Consider the following 23454-nt stretch of genomic DNA (forward strand, 5'->3'; position numbering starts at 1 on the left):
CGCAGGATAAAAAAAAACAGCTGGAATAACAAACGGCCGAAATTGTTCTCCTTGAAACGACCTAAATCAAACAAAGAAACAATGCGATGTACATGTAATAGCAAACAAAGTTAACTAGCCTTGGAATAAAGTATACAAAATAGATATTCTGAAAATTCCTCAATGGCAAAATTTAGATATAAAACGACCCCGAAAGTATCTGCTCCCTTGAACGAATCGTAGTAACGGTTGCTAAGGCAACTCAATCCACCAAGCCGCTTTCCACGCATTTCATGAACTATTATTGTAGTGAATTTGACATTGTCAGCAAAGACGCAGCATTATACAAAAAATAACGAGAAGATATGAGTCAAGGACCTAAAGTAATATCTGAAATCATACATCCCGAACTAGAGCCCGGAGTAATCAACCATGAAATGATAAGACAAGCCATCGAGGATAACTATCATAAAGGAGAAGCCGGTCGTCTGGAACGACTTGAAGAGGTTGAATACAATAGTGTTGAAGTCCTCCGATTGGATTTCCAAAGTAAGCTGGAGTATTTCCTTGAACTTTATTTTGGTCTGATTCTATGGGTCCGATTCACTTTCAGATATCCTACGCATCGATCATCTCTGGGTATTGCCAAATTTGACCAAGCTTTCATTAAATTTTAACAGATTGGATAAAATCGAAAATCTTGACACACTCGTAGCACTCAAAGAACTGGATTTATCATTCAATTATATCGAGAAAATAGAAAATTTAGACAATCTTAAAAATCTTGAAATACTATCACTTTTCAATAACGAAATAGAACTCATTGAAAATCTAGATTCACTGGAGAACCTCATTATTCTGAGTTTAGGAAATAATAAAATAAGCACACCGAAAGGTATTGAAAGGTTCCGTTTCCTCTCCAAATTGCATTGTTTGAATCTAGAAGGGAATCCACTTCAAGAAGTTGATGGTTACCCTTTAAAAAAATATATCCATGCAATACTACCGAATCTGAAATATTATCAATATGCATTCATTATGAATGAAATGAAAGAAGAGGCGAGCGCGTTATATGAGTAAGTAGTTTGAGTTTAATCGAGTGGAAGAACGTTTTGCTTTCTGGCATGCCTACATTCACCACTTTCCTCCCAAATGTTCTGTATCAAACCAGGGATTATGATCAAATTTGACGAGTTGTCTGGAAAACACACCATAATTTATTGCATTTTGCAATTTTGGGCAATTTCTAAAGACTTTAGAGTGCTGCTTTGAACCAATCCCTTGCCCGCTTATAAATTCAGAATTGAACTCCTAATTTACAAACCCAAACCAACTATTAACACACCCTCCCCTTATTTTAATTTACAGACTTCAATTGCGGCAAATTGAAGAAAATGAACAAGAAGAAATTGAACTCCGGGAGAAACGAGCTAAAGCCATTGCGGACGAACAACGATTATCATCAAGCTTTGTAGAAAATCTGAATGAACACCAACTATTCGAATCACTATTCGAAAACGATGAGGACGGTCGAGCCCTAAGAATGATAGGAGATGACGCCGAAGAACTTATAAAAGAATATAGAAACGATATCTATGCAATTACGCAACAAATCTATCAACTTGGGCTGGAAAAACACGAAGAACGCCTAGACGAAATCGAAATGTTCGAAGAATGTGTTCGGGAAGGGCAGAAAAGAGCGCAAATAACAGGGCAAACGTCAGTATACGATAGCTTATGCCGCGGACAAAATTATATCGTCTAAGTTGAAAATCAAAATTCGATCTTTACTTCGTTACTATGGAGCTACATAGTAATAAATTTTCTTACAGAACCGTTGAGAACTTCCTTGCAGAAAAGGAAGACATTTTCTCGAAAACGAAAACTATTTTGAAGCGAGTAGAAGCAATGGCTGCACATAATGAAGAAGCCGATGCAATTGAGGGTATGGAAGATGTTGAAAAGCAATTAGGACTCTTTAACGCCAGAATGGACTATACGTGGCAACAGCTGATGGAAGAAGAAGTTCAACTGTTTGAAACTGTCGAGGTTTGTATTACTTCATCTCAAATCCCTTAAATCTAACGTGCAAACATGTGCGGTCAATGAACCTCTAGTACTGGGCCCACTTCAGCAATTTCTTTATTTTTTGCTCATCTTCTAAATTGCAAATTCTTTATTATAGCGTACGGAATGATTGGAACCCGAATGACAATTATAAAATCTTTCAAAACTCCGATAACCATAATTCTTTTCTATTTCCAGGAAGCAACAGCACAATTCGACCATACTATACAAGATCTAATGAATCAATTTATAGAACAGGCGCAAACATATTTCGTTCAATTACGTGATGTATCGCTTAATTTCTCGGATGCCCTTTCGGAAGCTGTAACCGGCTACATAACATTCATGTCGGCATCAGGAGCAGAAGATAAAGTGCCCCAAGAACTGAAAGAATGCTTAGAAGATAAGGATGCGATTATGAATCTCATCGCTGGAATGCGTGACAATCATATGCAGAAAATTGATGCACGCGAAGATCGACTAGTATCAAGAGGACGCCAATGGGTTTCAAGCCTGATTGAGGAAATGCAGAAGTAAGAGTTTCAAAAAAAATTTGCAAATTGCTTCATCTTCAACTCACATTCACTTTACTCATCCGCCAATACAGCTTCATAATTTCTTCTAAGCAGAATCATTCATCTTTCATCCTTCATCTTTTTATTCTAGATCTGAAATTCAACGAAATCGAGCAAAAATTATGGAAATCAACTATTTCCTGGATCAAATGAAAGAATCATTTGAACAACTACAAGCTGATGTTCACGAAGAGGCACTCAAGGAGGAGGGTGCAATTTGAAATAAAATATCCGCTATGTAAAATTTGTAAAACTTTGTATATGATACAATTTTCTAGAATCTACATACATAAAAATAATCATTATAAAAACTCTTTGTATCTCAAATCAAAGGCAAATTAAAAAATATTATTGTTTCTTCTTTAAACTTTCAAGATACAATTCTAATCCCTTTTGTACTTGCGGTTGATTGACTATGAATAAAAATTGTTGCAAATCTTGATCTCTATTATCTTCCAAGTCTAGAATATCTTTCGAACGAAATACTTGTTTTGTCATGGCTCTCGCTGTTGGGCTGATTTTTTGGAATTCCATAAGAAACTTGTTACACTTGTCAATTGCCTCCGCCTTATCTTTAGCTACTTCATCGATTAGACCGATTTTCAAAGCCTCATCTGTTGTGAACATCTTTCCTAGAGTCAATGCAGATTCCGCAATGCGTGTTGGAATAACGTTTCGCATTGAAGCCTGGAACCATTTAGGGGCCACGATTCCTAATTTAGTTTCATTCAGACCGATCGTAAAATTTGGACACATGACACGATATTCGCAACATAGTGCTAACAGACAACCGCCAGCTGGAGAATGGCCCTGGAATATGAATTTTACTTGCATCAATATCAAAACTATAGTTTAAGGCGCACATCTGTACTCACGTTAATAGCAGCCGCTGTTGGGAAATTCGATCCGTATAGCTTCAACCAAACATCTTGCAGTGTTTTCCAATATTCAGTTACCCGTTCTTTCTTTGGTTTGTACATCTCCAGGATATCAAGGCCTGCTGAAAACACTGTTTTAGACCCCTAAAGTCGATTAGCAAATCAATCAGATATTAGATTAACCATGAAAATCATGATGAGGGATTACCAGCCAAATCTTACCGATGTCAGTATCAGCCCTCTGGATTTATTCGATTCTAGTTGTTCTAACGCATCACGAATTTCAGCCAGTAATTCCAAGTTGAGTCCGTTAACGGGTAATCGGTTCATAGACAAAATAGCAATTCCTGTTGATTCATTAACTTGAAGAGAAGTAAGTTTCTCGCTTCCAGACGACATTTGACGAAACCCATTATTCCGAATACGATGTTGAACTAAGAAATTTAGAGGACGAATGGTCTTAAGAAGAGACATCTGGAAAGAAAAGAAATTAATTATGTTTGGATCATATCAACGTTCTGAATTAAAGCGTCTATTTTATTACTGAAAACAAGTACATAAGAATAGTGGGTACTAACACGGAAATCGAGTCTGCTTGTCTCTTCACAGCGATGAACTTTTAAGAATTCTTACCTATAACGCCCAATGGAGTGTCCTAATCGCAAGCCATTTGGATTATAAAACTTTCTTGCAAAAACTGCATTCATAGCAGCTTCTAACTATTGTCCTTCTAACGATCAAACTTCTTAACATTAGTACCACCAAAAATCTCCAATTTAGAGCAAAAAACAGGAGGTTGAGTAACTTAGGGAAGAAGAAACTTCACAAAGAATGAACAAAAAACAATTTTTCAAGCGTAGAGCTCGCAATGTACCATTGAATAGAAGATCCGAGAGTCGATTTTTTATGATAATACGTAGCAATTATGTAGTAAACAAATGTAGAAAATTGCCCCTCAAAGTGGAAGTTTTGTATAGTTCTACAAAAGCACAATGGTTAAATATCTGAAAGGCTTATGACCCCCATTCCAATTCCTGAATTAATGTAGCGCTGATGGTTTTATGAAAAGAATCTTTCCCGGAAAATAATAAATTTAAGGTAAGAGACGCTCAGAAAAACTTGATTTTTTTCAAGAATGCAGGAATTTTTATGGAATGGATATTTTTTTCTAACACCATAGTATTATCAGCAACAAATTCAGGCTCTGTATCAATAGGACAACAGCATCACTTCCATTAGCCGACAGCTTAGTGTTTCAAGAAAGGCTGCCCTTTTGTAGGCCCAGCAAGCTTAAGGACAAATTGAAGAAGGGGAAAAAGTGGGAGGCTTGTAAGAGGTTAATCGACGAAGGTTTCAGAGACAAGAAACAACGATCTTACAAACGTTTGCCAGATGAATCCCCTATCCCACTTTTTCCAAAACCAAATCAGCAAAATATATGAACGAAAACAGCGAATCCGAAAACGATACAGCCAATTCAATGACCTAAATGAGGGCTTAAAATAATTATGGCCGAAGGAAAACTGTACGGTTAATGGTGAGTACTATCGAAACAAAATGTTATCGATCTACGGGAAGTGCCTAAACAACCGGTAGCAATATGCAAACTGAATATCTCCCATTCTTACGCAAGATAGGCCTTAGTGTCATACCGCAAAAGCCAGGATAGCGAAGACGAAACAGTACTTCCCAAAGGTTTGGAAGGATTGTCCACGCAACTCACTCGATCTTAGTTCCATCGAAAATTTATGCCCAATATTGAAAGAAGCCGTATTCAACGAACCTAAGGCAACCAGTCGTCAATCGCTAATTGATCGGATTCGAAGTGAGTGGGATCAAATCGCCAACGATCATATCTTTAGACTCAATTTTACTAAGGAAAATAAATGAATGCTGGGAAATGAAAGAACATTACACCAAATATTAATCTAATGAATTGTATTACTTAATATACCATACTTTAAGTCCACCCTGTACATTAAATCATGAAGGCTACCCTCAGAAGGAGCATGTCGAGTTTCTAGGCGGAACGGGATGTCATTGCATATATGCGGGTTAAGTGCGAGGTAGCTAACTGGCGCGTGTGTCGATGACGCCTAAATGGTGTTTTTATGCATGTTTTCCCATCGGATAAGACGAAATCAACGAAATAGGGGGAATAACAACGAAACTCCCCTCAAAAACGCTTCCGGGTGGGGATTCCAAAATTCTCTCGAAAGGAACGGACAGCAAAATCATCCCGAAGGTAAGACCTGTTGGGTAAGCAACACCTAGGACAACTTACATTGAAACACTAGCTCCTCTGAAGATGTTCATAGTGCTAGAAAGGTATTCGGGGCAAAAAACCGAATGCCGAACAAAGTAAAGATGCAAAGGGCCATTCCTTCTAAGATGTAGAGATGTGAACCCTCCACTAGACCTCAGTTCATGAGTAGTTAGTTATTAGGACAAAAGAGTCTTTTTTACAACCTGTGCACGGTACGCCTTGGGATGCTGTCATTCTGCGGGTTCGTGAGACCAAGGAGATGCTCATAACCAGTAAGAAGCCAGGGTTGCACTGACTTATATACCGGCTTAGAGGTATGGTAGGTTGGCTTTATTGCGAAATCGAAACCAGACGAATGCTTATAGGCCAATAAATCTCACCTGCTTCCTTGTTAGAATACTTGAATAAACCTGTTGAAAGATACGCGAAGAAAAGGTTGATATTCGCATGCCGCATTGAAACCACTATACTTTTCAATTGGAAAAATACTGTCAGACGGCACTGCATCAGCTGATATCGGGGTTGGAAACTACATAAAGACGTAGATGCAGCTATTTTAATTTTGATGAATAAAGGATCAGAGAAATACAGTATAAAAGGCACGATATGTAGACTTCTATAATCGTTGGTGGCAATCGGGCTGGTTCAAACGAATCTGTATTGAGAGACTCTGTACACTATTATATGTAGAGCCTGTCCATAAAGGGAGTCCTATCAACTCTATTCTGGAACATTGTAGTGGTCGGGCTGCTAGTGTCACTCAACGTATCCTCCGAACATTTTCAGAGCTGATACAAAAAGTTCTGAGTCTACTAGAAAGGTAGTGTGAACGAGAATATCTCACGATGAATCCTACCCCTTTTCAAGTGACGCAGTGATCCTGCAAACGAAGCTTAATTGGAATAAATATCTCCACTACGTAATTAAGAAAGACAGGCAGACATTGAATTCACACGTGATTTATTAAATATACCAAGTCATGGTAAAGCCCGCGCTTACAAATAAAGCACTAGTATAGTGACCATAGATAGAACAAAGCAAAGCAATCAAGCTCTAAGGATTCATACACCCACCCTTAATTTGGAGATGTTGCTGCTACTGCCACCTTGGAACCTCATGGTAGAAGGAGAGGCCAGGCTTGCAGCGTACAGACTTCAATTAAACGATCTATGGTTTACGAGTATAACAGACTCAAAAAAGTAATCACAAACCAAACCTTGGAGATGGGTAGTTGCTTTATATCGTTCAAATAATGCTTCAATTCCAAAATCGAGGCCAGGATAATTAGAGAGGACTGCTATCATTGAAGTGATAACTATTTGATACATACGGGGAGGGAACTGAGGTTAAAATGCATGGAATAAACCCAAGACACGACAAGTCACAAGCCTTAGGTCAACATGCCACTGTTTTTCAGGATTGTGTATCAAGGACAATCTATGGAAGAAGTTCGAGTCTGCTAAAACCCATATTCTCTCAGGCAATCAGTGTGCAATTAAAGCCATCGCATTACTCCAAACCAGATCTAAACTGGTGTGGGGATGCAGATTTAGTTCATCGATCGATCGATGCTACAAGAAGAACCACGCATTAAAACAACAGCAAGAATCAGTCATGGTCCTCCATGCGATGGGAATATATAAGGACTGAATATGCAAACTTTGCAATGAGGAAATTGGCTCCCATTTATTAGAGCGCTGGCATACGAGGTAGTTTTATCCGCGGCGATGGTCGCAGACAACGCGGGTGCACGATCCGGGTGGTTATTGTACCAGTCCACGCTCTCAATAAGCCAAAACTTTCTAATTGCAGAGCAACGACAATCCAATGTCACACAGCAACTTCTTAATACTCCAAGTGATAGATAAAATTCAATGACCTACTTGGAATACAAGTTATCCCATCTTATTCTAAAAAGATACTCTGAACTAAAATGAGATACGGTCAGAGTCCAAACCGTACCCTTCAACATACGAAGGAATATTTTAAATGTTGCTGACCCATGTAGATCAAAAAGCAAACCGTTCTCTGCTATATAAGAAATAATATCTTAAATGTCACTGACCCATCAAATATAGATAACTCTTGGCAAAACTGTGTATCTATTGTACAATTTTATCCGATATACTATTCGTTGAATCCGCAATATTTTCTCTCTACTCTTACTGTTGATAGGCTCGGGTCAGATAATTCATTATTATTGGATATTGAATACCTACTCCTAGATACACTTGCAAATATCAATTAAGAGAGTTAATTCAAAATTTCCGCACAATTTCATTAGCACTGAAGATCTGATTCTTGCAACTTTCCACTAACAGATGAAGAGGCCAACAATGTAAGGAAACAAAACTGAAAATATCAAATAAAATATAAATGTACCTTCACCAATTTTACTGAAATCCCACACGATAAAACCCCGTAAAATAAAAATTAATAATAGATACTTCACGGCAGTGAAAGTACAAAGTTTAAATGCCTTGACAGCCGCAAAGCACCAACCTCGGGTGGGTGTACAATCGGCCTCTACCTCTGCAAGAACCCTCTCACATCTAGATGCCTCCACGGGAAGCTGTCATCTCGACGCCTGACACGTCATGCCAGTTGGTGCTCGGCTTTCCCGTGGCTAACTTTCATTTTTCCGACTTGTTCATTTCTATAGCGAGATCTTGCGTGGAAGGTGAACGGTTCCGGCGTTTGGTTGTCAGTGTTCAGTGTGTGAAGTTCAAGAAAAGTAGGCGAAATGGTACAACAAAAGACACAAAAGTCTGCAAATTCGATGTTCACAAAGGAGGAGGAGCTCCTCCTTCAAGATTTCAGCCGAAATGTGAGCACAAAATCGTCGGCGCTATTCTACGGCAATGCCTTCATCATTTCGGCGATCCCAATTTGTAAGTTTACTCTTGATATGACACGTTGACACCGAATTTTCATAGTGAAGGGTTGAAATAATGCAACGCTTTTGGTTTGCAGGGCTTTTCTGGCGCATCCACAGCATGGATTTGCTATCGAGTGCTGTTTTCTTCGTCGTCGTCACAGGACTTAGCACATACTTAATGGCGATGGCTTATAAGAACACCAAGTTCCAGTTGAAGCATAAAGTTGCCGTCAAACGTGAGGAGGCTGTCACCAGGGAAGTGATGAAACAATTGGCCGACGATAAGAAGATGACCCGCAAGGAGAAGGACGAACGTGTCCTATGGAAAAAGAACGAGGTCGCCGATTACGAGGCAACCACCTTTGCGATCTTCTACAACAACGCCATGTACCTGGCCATCGTGATCTTGATCAGCTTCTTCGTCTTGAAAACTTCCTCGCCCGCCGTCAATTACATTTTCTCCGTCGGTTTGGCCAGTGGCTTGTTGGCGTTGTTCTCCACGAGCAAGGCGGCGTAAAAATAGCAACAACTGTACAGTGGCAACCTAATTTATTCTTAATTTTCACTTTTTTACAAGACGTTATTAGTTTTCGGTATTACTTCGTCGCGCCCGCCGTGATGAAGTGATTGTGCAAATGAAGATTTAGCAATTATTGTAAGAACAATTTCGTTTTTAAGAAATAAAAAATGAGTTTTGTATGAGGTGATATTTAATTTCGAATTGCTTCCAGAGAGAACATATTTTTTTATTGAACTGTTTGTGTCCTGCCTGATTGGAAAAAGGTTGAACTTCCTTTTACTTTCTATGGAAGGAACTTCATCAAGATGACACGTTCCAGGAAAATATCCGCTCATAAGGATACAGGGGAGCAGTTAATGATTCTAGTTGTTGATTAGTAAACTACAAAATATCAAATTATCAACTCTTGCATTCATGAACACGGTACGAATCTCTTTTCTTTCGTATCTTGTCTATGTTGTCGGTTATGAATGCAAGAGTCGATGCTCCAAAAATTTAGATAACTTTGACAATTACCAAGGAATTGTACGTGTAGCAAAACTTCCAAATAAATATCAACTGCGAACAAGAATTTTCCCGGTTTTCACGGAGCTATCAAATAGGAGGAAATACATAAAAGCTTCTGGCTGTTTGCAAAATTTAAGAAAATGTGAATATCTACAGAATCAAACCTTAAATATAAATTGCCTACACACGAAATGGAGTACAGATAATACTCCAAATTGATTGTAGCCATTTAGAAATTATATCAATTTATCTTCAAAATTGAAGTGGATGAGACTTAGTGGCCGGGAAATCTAAATAAATTGAGATATTTAGCTACACAATAGAAGTTGTAAAAAATCTTATTCCCCTCTATTCGGTTCAACAACATTTTCATAAAAAGAATTGTGAAACAATTGAAAATAGACAATTCTTTAAATTTATTTCATTCAAACTAAATATCTATTCATCTAATTTAAAGGTTGGCATTACTGCCTCACTACCATCAGAATACATCTACATGTTGAATGCTTGCAACGCGCGCGAGAGTGTGCGATATTAAAGCGAAAATTTGTAAACAAGCGACATAGTGTGCAAAACAAAAACAACTTCGATTTTTCGCGAATTTCTTGTGTTTCGCTTGTTAATTTCATTGAAAAAGTGTTTCCACCACATCTCCTAGTCACGATGGATTGCGAGGACATGATAATTACAGAGGAACCGAATTTGACGGTGAGTAAATCGAATTGGAAAAAAGTTTACTTTTGACAGGGCAACATGCTCGGTGATAGGCGAGAGGACTTTGAGTGGGACATGCGAGTCATGGCCAGACATCTTTTGTTATTGTTTCAGTTTTTATGCAATGCGCGTAAACATTCCGCAAGCAAGCTCTGATAAAAATGCGTAATTATTTTGACTGGGAGCACCTAATGGTCTCCAATCGGAAATATATTCCTTCGTTAGATGTGTGAAGGGAAATACCAATTACTTTGAGGGAATGAGAATCAAATTCCTTCTGTGGGAGACATATGACCCGTCACTACATTTCCGCAAGCTTGTTTATCATCGCCATGGGCCTGTCGCCCATTCCATCGCAGTCACTGCTCGTTTGCGTGGAATAGCCTTGAGAATGACCTTATGAACGGCTGGATGTGCGTTGTGACGTCATTGCGTGAATGACGTAATTTTGTGTACAGTGGAGATCTGAATTCTCCTCACAGTGCGTAGATGCATAGGAAGAATCATCGAAAATCCAATCCAATGTTCAAGCATCAATGTTTTTAGAGAGGGTCGCAATACAGTACCAGTAAAAATAATAAGGGAGATGCGGGTTTTATAAAAGTCGTGAAATAATAAATTGATCCCAAGAAAATATACAGTAGCCGCTGGAAAATTAGATTTCGCAGAAATTAGAAATGCGTGAAAATGAGAACAAACAATTTATTTACATGTGCCGCTCTGAAATTGGAATAAGTGGTTTCTAACTTCCGAACTTTTCTTATGTTTTATTTCCAATTCTTCCAATATTCGCGTTTTTTTTGCACGTAGAGTAGGTGAATATGATTACCCACTAAGTGTTGGGCTTTCATAATGGTACGTCGTCGGACTACCAATTGAATACCTCTCTTCGACACATTATCTTGGACTAATCTCACTTTAAAAATTCTTCTAAGACAAGGAATTCCTTTCACCAAAAGGAACTGGTAAATTGTTTTGTGTTCCTTGGCAAGGGGGTAACGGGGGTCACTCCTGCGTCCACGATCATTATCGAATTTGAGACAGCATAATAGGCAGACACCACCCCCATCCGTGTACTCGCGAAAAGCAATTGCGATACGCTTCTTTACCAAGAGCATCAGCCCAAACCTCCGCGCCATAAAACAAAACGGGCTGCGTTGCATTCACGAAAAGACGTCGTCTGCCAAAGGTAGGACTGGCGTTTGTCATGAGCCGATTTAAGGTGCAAACTCCTTCGCTTTTTCCGTTGTTGCTTTAAATTACTAAAAAGCTCTGAAAACTGTTGGTTTTCATAATTAAACAATCTAGCCGAGTCGCAAAGACAAAATTTATTTTTTAGTCAAGGTGAAAACTTTAGCATTTTCCTGCGCAAGGCTCAAACCATGAGCATCTGATTACCCATCGCATGAATATTTCAATTCTGCTTTGTGCCTATTCAACAATATGTCCGACTCTTCTGGCAAGTCGTATCTTAGCAACATATCGTGAGAAGCCTTCGAGAGGTATGACCCTAGGATGAGTCCCTGTGTTATCTCCGACCTAATTGTCATCCTCCTCCGGCCCTCAGCGTCTCACAAGAAAAGGAGTAGACTCTCAGGTAATTCTTCAATATGCGCAAAAGGTAGCCCAGCATGTTAAATGGACTTTCTAGTGTGCCTAGTATATCTACAATCTTACGGAATTGAAAGCATTTCTGACATCAAAGAGTTAAGAGGAGTCAACCTAAACGGCTCCGCTCCTTAGCTCGATAAATATCATCCACAACCTCAGTGACAATTGTGGATCTTTCTGCTCTAAAACCGAACTGTCTTGCGACTAATTCCCCGATAGCACATATCGCTCCGGTGAGTCTACTCCTCATGAGCTTTTCGAGCATTTTTCCGATTGCTTGAAGCATAGACAAAAAGATCGGTATGTAAATAGCAACTCACGGTTTCCTTTGCCTTAAACAGAGAAAATTACCACCACCAGATAAGCATTGAATGTGCCGAAGAGCAGGTCCCAAAAAATCAGCTTGTGCATTTTCAAGGGGTCCTGGTGACTTCTTATTTTTTTTTTATGAAGAGAACTGCTTTTCCAGATATTTAATAGTGGATAACGTACAATCCACGGCGCCTTCCAAACTGCCGTCATCAACCGAAACAGGTCCATCTCTATGGCATTAAATGAACAGAGTTTCGGCAGAGTCTCGATCATTCTATTGATCAGTTTATAGCCGAGTCTCCACGGTTGCCCGTCCACCCCGCTGACTAGCTTGAGCGAGTTTGCTTTTGTTTGTCACGCTGCGGAGTCTCCTTTTAACTGATCCGTACCTTGTCATTGGCTGCTCTTATGCAGTCACTATTTCATCAGTCTGGCATCAGTCAGAATGACAAATTGATCGCGATGCACTGAATTAGAATTTAAATTTTTAAATAAAATCTGCCAGACTGGACTGATGATAAGTTGAGTGTACTGCAGTTGTCATTGTGTTCTTAATGGTCCCGACGCGAAGGCCAACGATGCTTTCTCCGCATCCTTGACGCTCGAACCTTATTGTGAGCCCAGTTTTCAAAGCTACAAAGCTCGTACTAGAATCATTTTCTCTCTGGAGCCTGGATGAGATATATCCCATCTTATTCGTTGTTATATAGTCTCTAAAAAGCGTTATTCCTAAACATCAAATCCAGACAAAGCATCTCCTCGGCCTTGGGCCCGAACCCGGAGTCGGCGCCATCCCAAACCCAGCAACAGCGGTGGACGATATGTAGCTTGATTTGTGTTTCCGTTCTTTCACTTATTAGCGCTAGATTCGCCTTGGCTTATGCAGCGAACTGCGCCATTCCGAATTTGGAACACTTCTGTGCTTCCTTTCTAAGCATTAGAATAGCCTCTTCTGTCTTCCTCTTAAAAATCACTGCTCTCGGCCATATTCATGACAATACTATCGGCACAGTGCTTGCAATTTTCTTCCAACTCGATTGCCTGGGAAACGGAATCCCATGTATATGTACCTGTAGTGATTGCGCCATAATTACATTCTCCTGAGTGATTAACCGAGGGTTTCTGATAAAACACTTCGGGCAATCAAAGAAGGTTGAATTTCAGTCAGATTAAAAATGATTAGACAGGATGGAAAAGCCCTCTTATTCGAATGTGGTAATTTACTCTGTAAGGAAAACGAAAATTATTTATACAATCGTTTTCCAATATTTTTAGGGGATCGTGTAATGTAATCATGATAACCAGAAGCACAGCTGCAAAAGAATTGGCATTACATGACGAAGAAAAGTCGACAATGCAAATTGTTCGAAAGAAAAGTCAGAAGGGCGGCTCAGAACAACTTCTTGGTCCTAGCGCAGAATTATTCGATTAGCCCCTAACTGTACACTAACAACAGAGAAAATCGCGACCAAGGCGTGCATCGATCCTAAGATAGAAATACGGCCAATCTAGGCCTAAAAGATGTTCTTGTGTCAGTCAAGCTCTTTCACTTACTTTGAACTGCTGTAATTAATACTAGTACTTGTTTTTTTCCTGAAAAAATGCCCTAGCGCCTTAAGATTCTTCCTTCTTAAATTGAGGTGAGGAAAATCTCATAATATTCCTATTTTGAATTTAGGCTCTCAGTCCGATTCAAACAAATCAACTCCAAAACAAAAAACTTCATCGAAGAAAAGCTGTGTAGCCGTGATTTTCTTTTGCATTAATTTGAGAAAAATAATTTATGCAGTTTATCATGGAGGATTTGCTTCATTGTCCCGCTGAAAAAAGTATCCAAAATATCCTTTTATTAGCCCGCTACAGTGGCCTAACCCGTTGACATTACAACGACCACTTTTATGTCCAATGTTGCTCACGAGCTTGACTGTCCCAGAAAAACAAAAAAAAAAAAAGAGCAAGGAAAAACTTTTTTTGTTGAATACAATTTTTATGTCATTGCGTTCTCCTCGCAAAAGAACAGAATAACCAATTGGAACCCACTCATAAATATTCCGAATGTGTGAAGAGCACACACTATTTAAATCTTTCAAGAATAATCTGCACTGTAAATGGTCACCTATTTTACTGAGAAAGACCACAATATCATGAGAATAAATATAATCATGCATCCTGAAAGATACTTTTACTGAGGAGAAAAGTCACGTAGACTCAGTTACTTCTTTTGATAATCTCTGTGCAAAAATTAATTCCTCTGAAGAATATTGTAGTTCCTCAGACGATGACTTTACTAAGTGAATTATGCTTGCCGAAATTGAAATACATTATAAGAAGCTCACAATTAACTAATTAAAAATATATCCACATTTTCCTGTAGCAACGAATTCACCCCAAAAAATAATGCTTTGAATAATTTTTTTAGTTAGCTAGATAATTTTTAATTTTAACTAATTTAACTAATATTTTCGCTAATTAAGTTTGATAGTTGTCAACAATGCGGACCATTTCTATCTTGTTCAGAATATTCAGTCTTCAGTCAGTAATATCAACTGTTAGCTAGTGATCATAAACTCAAGGGGTATCACGCGATTAATTCCTGAGTACTCATTTCCATTCGGAAAAATCTAGTGCACTAGCCGCTTTAAGTACGCCTTTACTTTAGATCAGTTTAAAATTGGCAAACTCTGTAGAATTCCTCATAGATGAATTTCGATCTTACCCATGTTTTTACTCCTTCTAAAAGAGAAAAGAAAAATTATTTCGATTATACTAATTGTGAAAAAGTTCTACTCACAAGAGGGTCGTTGAAGAAATACTCGAGTGAACCTCAATATTAACTCTTGCAAGCCACTCTACCTTGTTCCTCAACTTATGATATATATCTGCCAAAAGTGTTTTTCAAGTGTCAGGTCCTTGTAACTTAGTCACAAACTCCGACTTCTGAAAATAGTTCCCCTTGCTTTTTTAATATAGTTCTACTCGTCTCTTCACTTTTGTGAGCACCTCCCCAATTTAATATTTCGCATAAATTTTAAAAGTGAATTAAAACGTATTTACCAATCCTCATCTTTCGCTCCCAATCTAACTAAATCCAAAGCGTTGAGTCCTGAGCAAGAGAAACTGGCTTCCGAAATACGTATCTATGTGGAATAAAAATTTTACAAGAGGAAAAGCTACGTGTTTTTATTATTGAAGAAGACTACGGGCATCAGGAGCCATAACTGTTTTAGTGTTGATATAATTTTGCATATTTTCTCACTTAGTCTTGTTTTCTCAACACTTTTAAATCTTTTTTCAAACTTCTAAGTAAAGTAAGCAACCTGTAAACTTGTCAGCCTCCATTGAAGGTGTTTCTCGTTAAGTTTTTGGCAAGCATGTGCATGCCTTAACATTCTTTGTTTCACACGCGTCAAGTTAAAGTCGCGTGCCAGAATTTTTCATATAGAATACTTTCCGCACACCCTCCCCAAGTCACATGTTTGGTACGACGTAAACACATTTTAAAGCGTTTTTTACCATGAGGTTCTCTTTCAAATTCGAAGCATTTATTCGAATTATATAATTTCATCACTTGTTCGTAAGAGTGAGTCCTTTACCAAATATTCCAACGTTGGATCCGCACTTATGGGAATTCTCACCGAACAAATGTTCCAAGTCGGAAATATCGGAAATATATTCAATTTTTTATTTTGTAAGACAAAAAAAGTAAAGTCTATATTCCTAAGTCGAGGAATGTCCGTATTTATTGAACGTACCTAACTGCCATGGGGAAGGTTCATCCGAAAATCCTTTTGTCAATCCTTTTCATAGAATATCAGGTCCAAAAATATCGGGTCGACCCTCGAACTCCTTTGCCAGATTGCACTCTAATTCTGATCACTCAAAGTGAAGCCAAATAACAACATTCATAATGAATTTAGATTTCTATTGTTATAAATGTTTACAGCATTCACTCTGCTATGCTCAGCAAAATAATTACCGAATGATTCAACTGCGACGCATTCGAGTACGTCTTGAAAGTTGCTTATGAAAATAACGTCACCAACCTCCAAAAAAGTGAACATGATGCGGCAATCGTTGTTTTTTCTATAAATAATTTTCGTAGAGAGGTCGTCTTGATGCAACTGAGCAACTATATCTTTATCGCACTGGAACACAATCCACCGCCTCCACGAAATACTAACCTCATTTGCCTCAATTCATTCGAACATGAATCTTTTGCATTGCTGTATACTTTCTGCTTCTTGTTTTAACTCTAGCGTTCTAGCGTTAGCAAGTTCATAATGCGTAGTTAGATTCCACCTGAAATGGAGCTGTGGAATCACGTAGCGTTGTTTTGATGCGTAGTTCCAAGCAGCATTGTAGCAACTGGCTAGATCGCGTTTTACAGTTCGAACTTCTAGTAAAGAAACGCGTAATGTGCGACGCATGGGATAATATTGAGGTTCATTTAATTGCGATTGAGACACATAATTACGAAATTCCATGCTTGACAAACATAAATTAAATTAGACATTTGGGGGACAGACATATTCGCTAAACTAAACACGAAGTAAGCAAACTCTCGCTTTCAAGCCCATCTTGATCTAGAATTGTGTACCTTTTTCTAGGAAAGACTGACTATTATTCAATTGTGTAAGGGATTATTTCAAAAAAATTCGCAATCAGACCTAAGTATGAAAGGGAAGATTAAGACTCCACCTTCTGTATACCACTGTACTATTTTCGCTGCGGATCGTTGTAAATTATATATAGACGATGCGAATCAGACCATATCCACACATTCGTCGTCCTCTTGATTTCGGTTTGACTTGGCTTCCCTCGTACAGAGATTGCGCATAGCGTATTCAAGCCAAACTACACTAGCGCACGTATGTTTATGCTTTTTATTTGGGTGTTGAGCTTACATCGTAGTTTTACCGCGATGGATATGTATGTTGGCCGGCTTTACGTTTCCAAAGCGGCTTGCTCAACATATATTCACATGTAGGTATATGCTATAGCTGCGAATGAAGCTCTGTAGTGAGGTCTCTTTCCAGATTCTACAATCGTCAAGTCGCAGTAGCGTTGCGTACATCCTAGACGTGACTTCTTCAAATTAGAGCTATTGCCAATAGCGTAGAACGTCGCGTTTTAGTAGACGGTTTTTAGTTTTCATTTGGTTTATTATTTCAGTTTCCATCATAAGTAGTGTCTAGCGATGTACGCCGATTAGTTTCTTAGTTAGTCTTACCTCATCTCATTGTCGTCGTATTGCATTGAAAACATTCCACCGATCAAGCCTTTGCCGCCTACTATCGCTTCCACGCGATAAAATTCATAGCTACAGCAGATAGTACGATCAGCGTGAAAATTATATTCTATTGAATTGTACCGGCCGGCGGAAAAAAGATTAACAAACACATCTGTGAGTACCAAGTTAACGCTAGAATCCCTCCCTTCACTTATAATAATTTAAATTTAAATAGTTCAGAGCTGTTATCTTTTCCGATCGCTTCAACATCAAGTTCGGAAATCACGCGAAGCATAGAAATAGCAACTGCGCAACAATCGCAATACTAGTGGACTTTTGCGAATTAACTGAGAGCGCGGAAAATTATCTGCGCATAAAAATCTTATCTTTAAGGGATCTTATTCATTACATGAACATAATTCAATCAATTATTAAATCCTACAAACATAAGACAGTTAATTGAGAAAGAAATTACAATTAATCTCGAATCCACTGCCAGATAACAGCAATCTGAGTGAGCATTGTAAAAAGGAAGGGTCGTCTGTTGTTGTCTGTTCTAATAATGAATTAAAAAGTCATTAGAAGTGTAAATAAATATCCACAAATAGATCACTATGTCCCCGATATAAATGAAATTTTTTCAGCATAATTTATATCCTACATATGCAATTCTGTAATTTCTGCTGAGTAACTTCTATGACGTGAAAAAATAGACCGCAAATCACAACATTTTCATATAATTTGGGCACATGCGTTGACTTGAATTTAACTAATTCTTCTTTACTAGAATATAATGAAATCTTTACATCATTTTTAACTTCTTTAAGATAATATTGCTCTGTATATATCCTGTTAAGCAGCTAAATGGTAATCCTGGAATAGAGGGTATCATTGCATGGCATAACCTACAATGGATTTGTCGCCCCTCCTTAATATGTGACCATCCACCGCCATTTGGACTTTTTGATCAACACCTCCCCGAGTATCTGGCCTGTAAGCCGATGAAGTTTTTTTTGTTACCTCACCAATAACGAGAAGGAAAAAGTATCGGTGACAAGATGCAACTCTGGTGGGCTCTGTTTTGAACATAGAATTTCTTTGAGATTTCACATTGATGCAGTATGTGACATTTTGCGTCATCATATGCGGCTGTGATAATAGCTGTTAGTATCTCAGGAAAGCTCCTCCTGCGTAGAGCATGCCACTCTCTGTTCACGGTGTCGAAGCTTAGTCGAACTCGATGAAGAGCAGGTGGAGCACACTGCTCCACAATGATTTGAACAGTATGAATGTGCTTGGTACATCATCCAGAGCGGAAGCCCGTCTGCTTCTTGTTGATGAAGCTTTGGTGTTCCTCAATGCGCTCGAGGTTTAATGTAGCTTGCATTATCGCGACAAGAGAAAGCACTGTAATACTGCTTCCGTTACCGCATTGAAGATGGATCTCCTTATTTGGGGTCTTAATGTTTATCCTCTAATTCCACTCATTGGGCATTGGGGATTAAGAATACACCATTACAGAATTACGATTATGCAGTCCTACGCACCAATGGAAATTTCCGAGATAGTGGACAAAAATATTTTCTATGGTCAATTACACGTAGTTCAGGAAAGGCTTCCTTCCCATTGTTATCATAGTTGGTATTGGTGACAGTTACAACAATGGTGAACAGTTTGTATACTTCTGCAACGTTCATCGCATCGTCATCGGCGACACGCTGATTGAGCGCAGGGTCTACCACAAGATCAATTGGGTTTCGATTCATCGGATACGAACATTCAATCAAAGCAGGCATATTGCGATCAGCAATGATTCAGGAGTTATATTCTTAACCTGCATAACAAAAGAGGTACTGAAATCAACCTCGGAAGTGACCACCATTTGATGGTCGCTAGTCTGCTTGGATTCTCTAAGGATTCTCAATGATTCTCAATCTCATAACATTCGATGATGTTATACGATCAAGTAGCTGTCGCCGTACCGATTATTCAGCTTATCGTAAAGATCTTTATAGTCGGTTGTTTGGATAACGTCATCGCTCATTTTGCTTCCCTATTGGCATTCTTAAAAAAATTCCAATTGTCCACAGTTTCGCCCAAGAAAAACTGCATTTATGTAGAGGATTTTGCTCGGAAAATTATCATAAGCATCTGGCAATGTTACTATTTTATTTTTTTACTTTATGTAATGTGTAAGCTATTTGAGTCGACAATTTTTGTTATTCAACGCGACGGTGTGCTTTTTTAATTTTGTAATAAAAGGTGATAAGTTCATCTTTGAATTTTATTTATGCTATTCTGTAAAAGAAAGTTATAGTCATTATATAATGATTGCATTCATATTGGATGTTTACAGGAACGTAAAGAAGGAGGTAAACGTGGACGTAAGCCAGGACGTAAAGCATCGTCAGAAAAAATTGACATGAAAGCTAAATTAGGTAAATACTGCTCTCATTTTCTCGGTTTTCCTGTTCCGGATCTTCTTACTCTAATAACACATTGAAACTTGTTCATATTTGAAATCAAATCAAATTCAAATAAATGATTAAACATAACATTTATCCTATAATTTGTCCCTAGAACGTAGTAGGCAAAGCGCTAGGGAATGTCGTGCACGAAAGAAGTTGCGCTATCAATATCTGGAAGAATTAGTCACAGATCGTGAGAAGGCTGTCTTTGCATTGCGTGCCGAATTAGAAAGGGTACAGATATCAATAGACAAGCTTATGTATAATTACTCATTTAACTTGGTTTTATTTCAGTATAAGCAGTGGAGTGCTGAATTAGACGCAGGACGTTTACCGGAGGGATTCCAGGCACTTCTGGAAGAACTGGGAATGCTTAAGCAAGAGTAGAAATCTTCATATGCGGCAGCCTATTTGTATTCCCATCTCAAAACAATAATAAAACTAATGAATTTGTGTCATTCTGAGATGTTATATCTGTAATCTGTTTGCCATTGGTTTGCTCAGGATTTTATGCAACAAATTATTTTTTTAAATGTTTGAATAGTTTGAAGCCTTTTTGCAGTTGTTTTTTGTTCTGTTTTTGTTTATTTATTATTTCTATCTACGCTTTCAACAATGAAGTAAATATGTATATGAAATTGTTGGTATAAGATGAAGGAACTCCCAATTTGCTAGGCTTTTTGTGCCGTCTATTATTGTTTTCAACGAGTTTTGTTTATTCTTCCATCTCTTATAATCGGTAGGTTATAGCAGCTATTTTTCTAATTCAGATTTAAAATATTTATGAATGGTTGTACCAAATGTGTATTTGACTAAGTCATGTTATTTGTACTGTGCTTAAAGGTATTGAAGAACAGAAATTTTTTAGAAATGTATGTATTTTACTACTTGTCCCTTTACTATGAATGAAGAAAACAGGAAAATTTGAAAGATTCGAAGTGTATTTTAAATTTGTTATTGGAAAAATCTTAAAGTTGTTATATTAGAAGTAAGGAAAATAAATATTGTGATTATGAATGTGTTTTTCTCTGATTTTGAATGTTAGGAATGTCGGCAGCGTCAATGTGGCTCTAGTGATTAACTTGAGACCAGTTTTACCAATTGAGGGTATATTTGTAAATGCGAGGAAAACTATTATTTCTCACAGTTCAACAATTAGATTTGAGATTCTGACCTTGATAAATTTGGGGAACAGGAAAATTCAATGAGTGTTGGTCAATTAGACGATTAAAATGGATCATATATGTATGTATGTATATAACAGCAAACATTGTTTTAATGATTAATTTAGATAACATATCACATGTAATTACTTATATATATATCATAATTAGCCTATAAAATATTGGGTTTTGCATTTGATTATCAGATGGTGTTGAAGGGAATGTATACGTCTATATATCGATGGATAACTAATATCGATTCGAATCTGGAATCGCTTCCATGGGTGATTGCGCGTCATTTACCTCTACAGGAAGGAGCTGTATAGAAATTTGTGGTAAAACTGGCTGTGGCAATGGTTGCAAAAGTGTTAAAGCCTGCGGCAAAATTCCAGGTGTTTCGATGTTAATGCTATTCTGATTAGCAGTATGACCGCTCGGTAGAACAATGCTGGGCTGATTTACGCTCTCAGCGCTGGTAATTACATTGTTATAGGAATTAATACCTTCATTTGTTTCATCTTGTGAACACAAGTCAATGTGTTGTTGCGAATGACGCTGATGCCTAATGAGTTGAGGCGCTTGATGCACTCGTTGAGGTTCCTGATTTTCTGTGGGAAAAGCTTGCGGTCTCCTATCTTCTAGCTGAGATTTAAGATGAAGAGCGATGGGTTGTTGTTGCTGGTAGTGTTGTGGATGCTGAGCTTGATATGCATTTTGCAACTGATTTGTATGTTGAACTTGCCTGGACGGGACTTGATGACCCGAATGTTGATGATTGTGTCCAGTGTGCTCTCGAGGAATCTTCACCAAGTGTACTTGACTATCTTGAGAATGGTAATCATGTTCAAAACTAGGGTGCTCATCTTCATGAATATTTTCACTGGGTATATGTTCCTCATATGGATGCGGCTCCGGGTGGCGCACATAAACTGGAATAGGTATTTTCTTCTCTACTTCAACTTTCACCGGGTATGGAACTTTCTTTTCCACTTCAACTGGAAAAGGGACCTTTTTTTCAACCGGGAATGGATGCGGTACGTGAACAGGGACTTTGACATGTACGGGATAAGGAACAGGTTTAATTACAGGGAAAGGCTTTGGAACTTCGATAATTTTTTCAATAACCTTCTCAACTGGGACTGTTTTTGTGACAATCTTTTCAACAGGAATTTTAACAATCTTTTCTACTGGAACATGAACGACTTTCTCAACTGGATAAGGTTTCGGTACATGTATCACTTTTTCAACGGGGACATGAACAATTTTCTCCACAATCTTTTCAACAGGATACGGTTTAGGAACATGCACTATCTTTTCCACCGGCACATGTACAACTTTTTCCACAATCTTTTCAACAGCATATGGTTTCGGAACATGAACAACTTTTTCAACAGGAACGTGAACAATTTTTTGAACTGGAACTGGATGTGGCACTTTTTTTACAACAGTTTTAACATGATGATGATGGTGGTGATGATGTTTAACTTTGACAGGCTCGTGATGTGCCTCAATAATGGAAGGAAAGTGTTCAGAACCATCAACTGTTTCATCATTGCTATGTACATCCGTCTTTGTTAGATCAACACTGTGAGCTTCATCTTTCTGATTCAAGTTTATATAATGGGGCTCTGTGACATGCTCATGCGTTTCCGAATACGTATGTTGAACTTTCGGCTCCTCAATTTTTTGCGGCTCTGGCGAGTGACTAATATCGATAATATGAATCTTTTTAGACTTGCGATGCTTTGGCTTTTTAATTACATGAATTTCGTAGGGCGAAGGACTTTCAAGATGTCCACGTCTTTGCCGAATTGGTTTCGTTTCAGTGGCTGCGGTTTCTTGATCTATTATCTCAGATATCTTGGAATTAGAACGTTTTCTTTCTTTCGCTTCTAATCCATTAAAAATAAGAAGCACATAAAAGGTGTGCAATGCAAGAATCTGTAACAATTCCATAAGTGGTATTAATATTTCCTCCATCAAACACATTAAGTATCTTACCTTCAAATGCATGTTAGCAATAGTCCTTCTGATGGTATCCAATCAAAAATCCGTTCACTTCTGCACCTTTTCATCAACAACATCATGATATTTATAACAAAGGCAAACCTTTAATACTACCCAAATCCCCTTACAAAAATGAAAAGAACATAATTACTGTGGAAAATTCAATTGTTTATGAAAAACAAATTTACTTCCAATTGGATGATCTCTTTGCATGTCCCACGTCGATTCACTTTCATTATTAACATCTAATTCCTAGTGAAAAGTCTTACATGCGTTTCA

At 38.1% G+C, this 23454-nt stretch overlaps 5 protein-coding genes and 1 long non-coding RNA gene across 7 annotated transcripts; 3 read left to right on the forward strand and 3 right to left on the reverse strand.

The window, feature by feature from the left end:
• The first annotated feature begins 293 nt into the window (after positions 1–293).
• On the forward strand, positions 294–2969 carry LOC119653058 (dynein regulatory complex subunit 3). The gene is made up of 6 exons (XM_038057537.1): positions 294–528; positions 593–1055; positions 1348–1698; positions 1812–2028; positions 2245–2579; positions 2713–2969. The coding sequence occupies exons 1-6, from the start codon at positions 345–347 to the stop codon at positions 2840–2842; spliced, it is 1680 nt and encodes a 559-aa protein (XP_037913465.1). The 5' UTR covers positions 294–344; the 3' UTR covers positions 2843–2969.
• LOC119653060 (enoyl-CoA delta isomerase 1, mitochondrial) lies at positions 2960–8302 on the reverse strand. Its single transcript, XM_038057538.1, has 4 exons — positions 8148–8302; positions 3722–3973; positions 3497–3643; positions 2960–3431 (listed from the first exon to the last, which is right to left on the reverse strand). Exons 2-4 carry the CDS (start codon positions 3971–3973, stop codon positions 2970–2972), a joined length of 861 nt encoding a protein of 286 aa, XP_037913466.1. The 5' UTR covers positions 8148–8302; the 3' UTR covers positions 2960–2969.
• Positions 8303–8367: 65 nt separating this feature from the next.
• LOC119653061 (translocon-associated protein subunit gamma) lies at positions 8368–9177 on the forward strand. The gene is made up of 2 exons (XM_038057539.1): positions 8368–8656; positions 8739–9177. Exons 1-2 carry the CDS (start codon positions 8509–8511, stop codon positions 9158–9160), a joined length of 570 nt encoding a protein of 189 aa, XP_037913467.1. The 5' UTR covers positions 8368–8508; the 3' UTR covers positions 9161–9177.
• A 1012-nt stretch (positions 9178–10189) lies between these two features.
• LOC119653062 (REPTOR-binding partner) lies at positions 10190–21022 on the forward strand. Its single transcript, XM_038057540.1, has 4 exons — positions 10190–10378; positions 19894–19975; positions 20118–20239; positions 20300–21022. Exons 1-4 carry the CDS (start codon positions 10334–10336, stop codon positions 20390–20392), a joined length of 342 nt encoding a protein of 113 aa, XP_037913468.1. The 5' UTR covers positions 10190–10333; the 3' UTR covers positions 20393–21022.
• On the reverse strand, positions 14362–17035 carry LOC119653063. 2 transcript variants are annotated; one of them, XR_005249636.1, is made up of 5 exons: positions 16489–17035; positions 16060–16390; positions 15362–15444; positions 15099–15244; positions 14362–15040 (listed from the first exon to the last, which is right to left on the reverse strand). It is a non-coding gene; the product is annotated as an uncharacterized LOC119653063 (long non-coding RNA). The 2 variants fall into 2 exon arrangements; XR_005249635.1 differs by lacking the exon at positions 16489–17035 and having other exon boundaries at positions 14385–15040; positions 16060–16476.
• Positions 21023–21134: 112 nt separating the features above from the next.
• On the reverse strand, positions 21135–23400 carry LOC119653057 (titin-like). Its single transcript, XM_038057536.1, has 3 exons — positions 23364–23400; positions 23170–23298; positions 21135–23109 (listed from the first exon to the last, which is right to left on the reverse strand). Exons 2-3 carry the CDS (start codon positions 23179–23181, stop codon positions 21418–21420), a joined length of 1704 nt encoding a protein of 567 aa, XP_037913464.1. The 5' UTR covers positions 23182–23298; positions 23364–23400; the 3' UTR covers positions 21135–21417.
• Between the last annotated feature and the right edge of the window lie 54 nt (positions 23401–23454).

This window comes from Hermetia illucens, chromosome 3 (assembly GCF_905115235.1).
Source record: "Hermetia illucens chromosome 3, iHerIll2.2.curated.20191125, whole genome shotgun sequence".
NCBI classification, from domain to species: Eukaryota; Metazoa; Arthropoda; class Insecta; order Diptera; family Stratiomyidae; genus Hermetia; species Hermetia illucens.

Bases quoted from the DNA above. Each gene is read 5' to 3' on its own strand.
- LOC119653058 (XM_038057537.1), top strand. From the start codon at position 345: ATGAGTCAAGGACCTAAAGTAATATCTGAAATCATACATCCCGAACTA. The intron at 1,056-1,347 runs GTAAGTAGTTTG...TTTAATTTACAG, and splicing joins GAGGCGAGCGCGTTATATGA to ACTTCAATTGCGGCAAATTG. The intron at 2,029-2,244 runs GTTTGTATTACT...TTCTATTTCCAG, and splicing joins AACTGTTTGAAACTGTCGAG to GAAGCAACAGCACAATTCGA.
- LOC119653060 (XM_038057538.1), bottom strand. From the start codon at position 3,973: ATGTCTCTTCTTAAGACCATTCGTCCTCTAAATTTCTTAGTTCAACAT. The intron at 3,644-3,721 runs GTAAGATTTGGC...AATCGACTTTAG, and splicing joins GAGGGCTGATACTGACATCG to GGGTCTAAAACAGTGTTTTC. The intron at 3,432-3,496 runs GTGAGTACAGAT...TTCATATTCCAG, and splicing joins CAACAGCGGCTGCTATTAAC to GGCCATTCTCCAGCTGGCGG.
- LOC119653061 (XM_038057539.1), top strand. From the start codon at position 8,509: ATGGTACAACAAAAGACACAAAAGTCTGCAAATTCGATGTTCACAAAG. The intron at 8,657-8,738 runs GTAAGTTTACTC...TTTGGTTTGCAG, and splicing joins CATTTCGGCGATCCCAATTT to GGCTTTTCTGGCGCATCCAC.
- LOC119653062 (XM_038057540.1), top strand. From the start codon at position 10,334: ATGGATTGCGAGGACATGATAATTACAGAGGAACCGAATTTGACG. The intron at 10,379-19,893 runs GTGAGTAAATCG...GGATGTTTACAG, and splicing joins CAGAGGAACCGAATTTGACG to GAACGTAAAGAAGGAGGTAA. The intron at 20,240-20,299 runs GTACAGATATCA...GTTTTATTTCAG, and splicing joins TGCGTGCCGAATTAGAAAGG to TATAAGCAGTGGAGTGCTGA.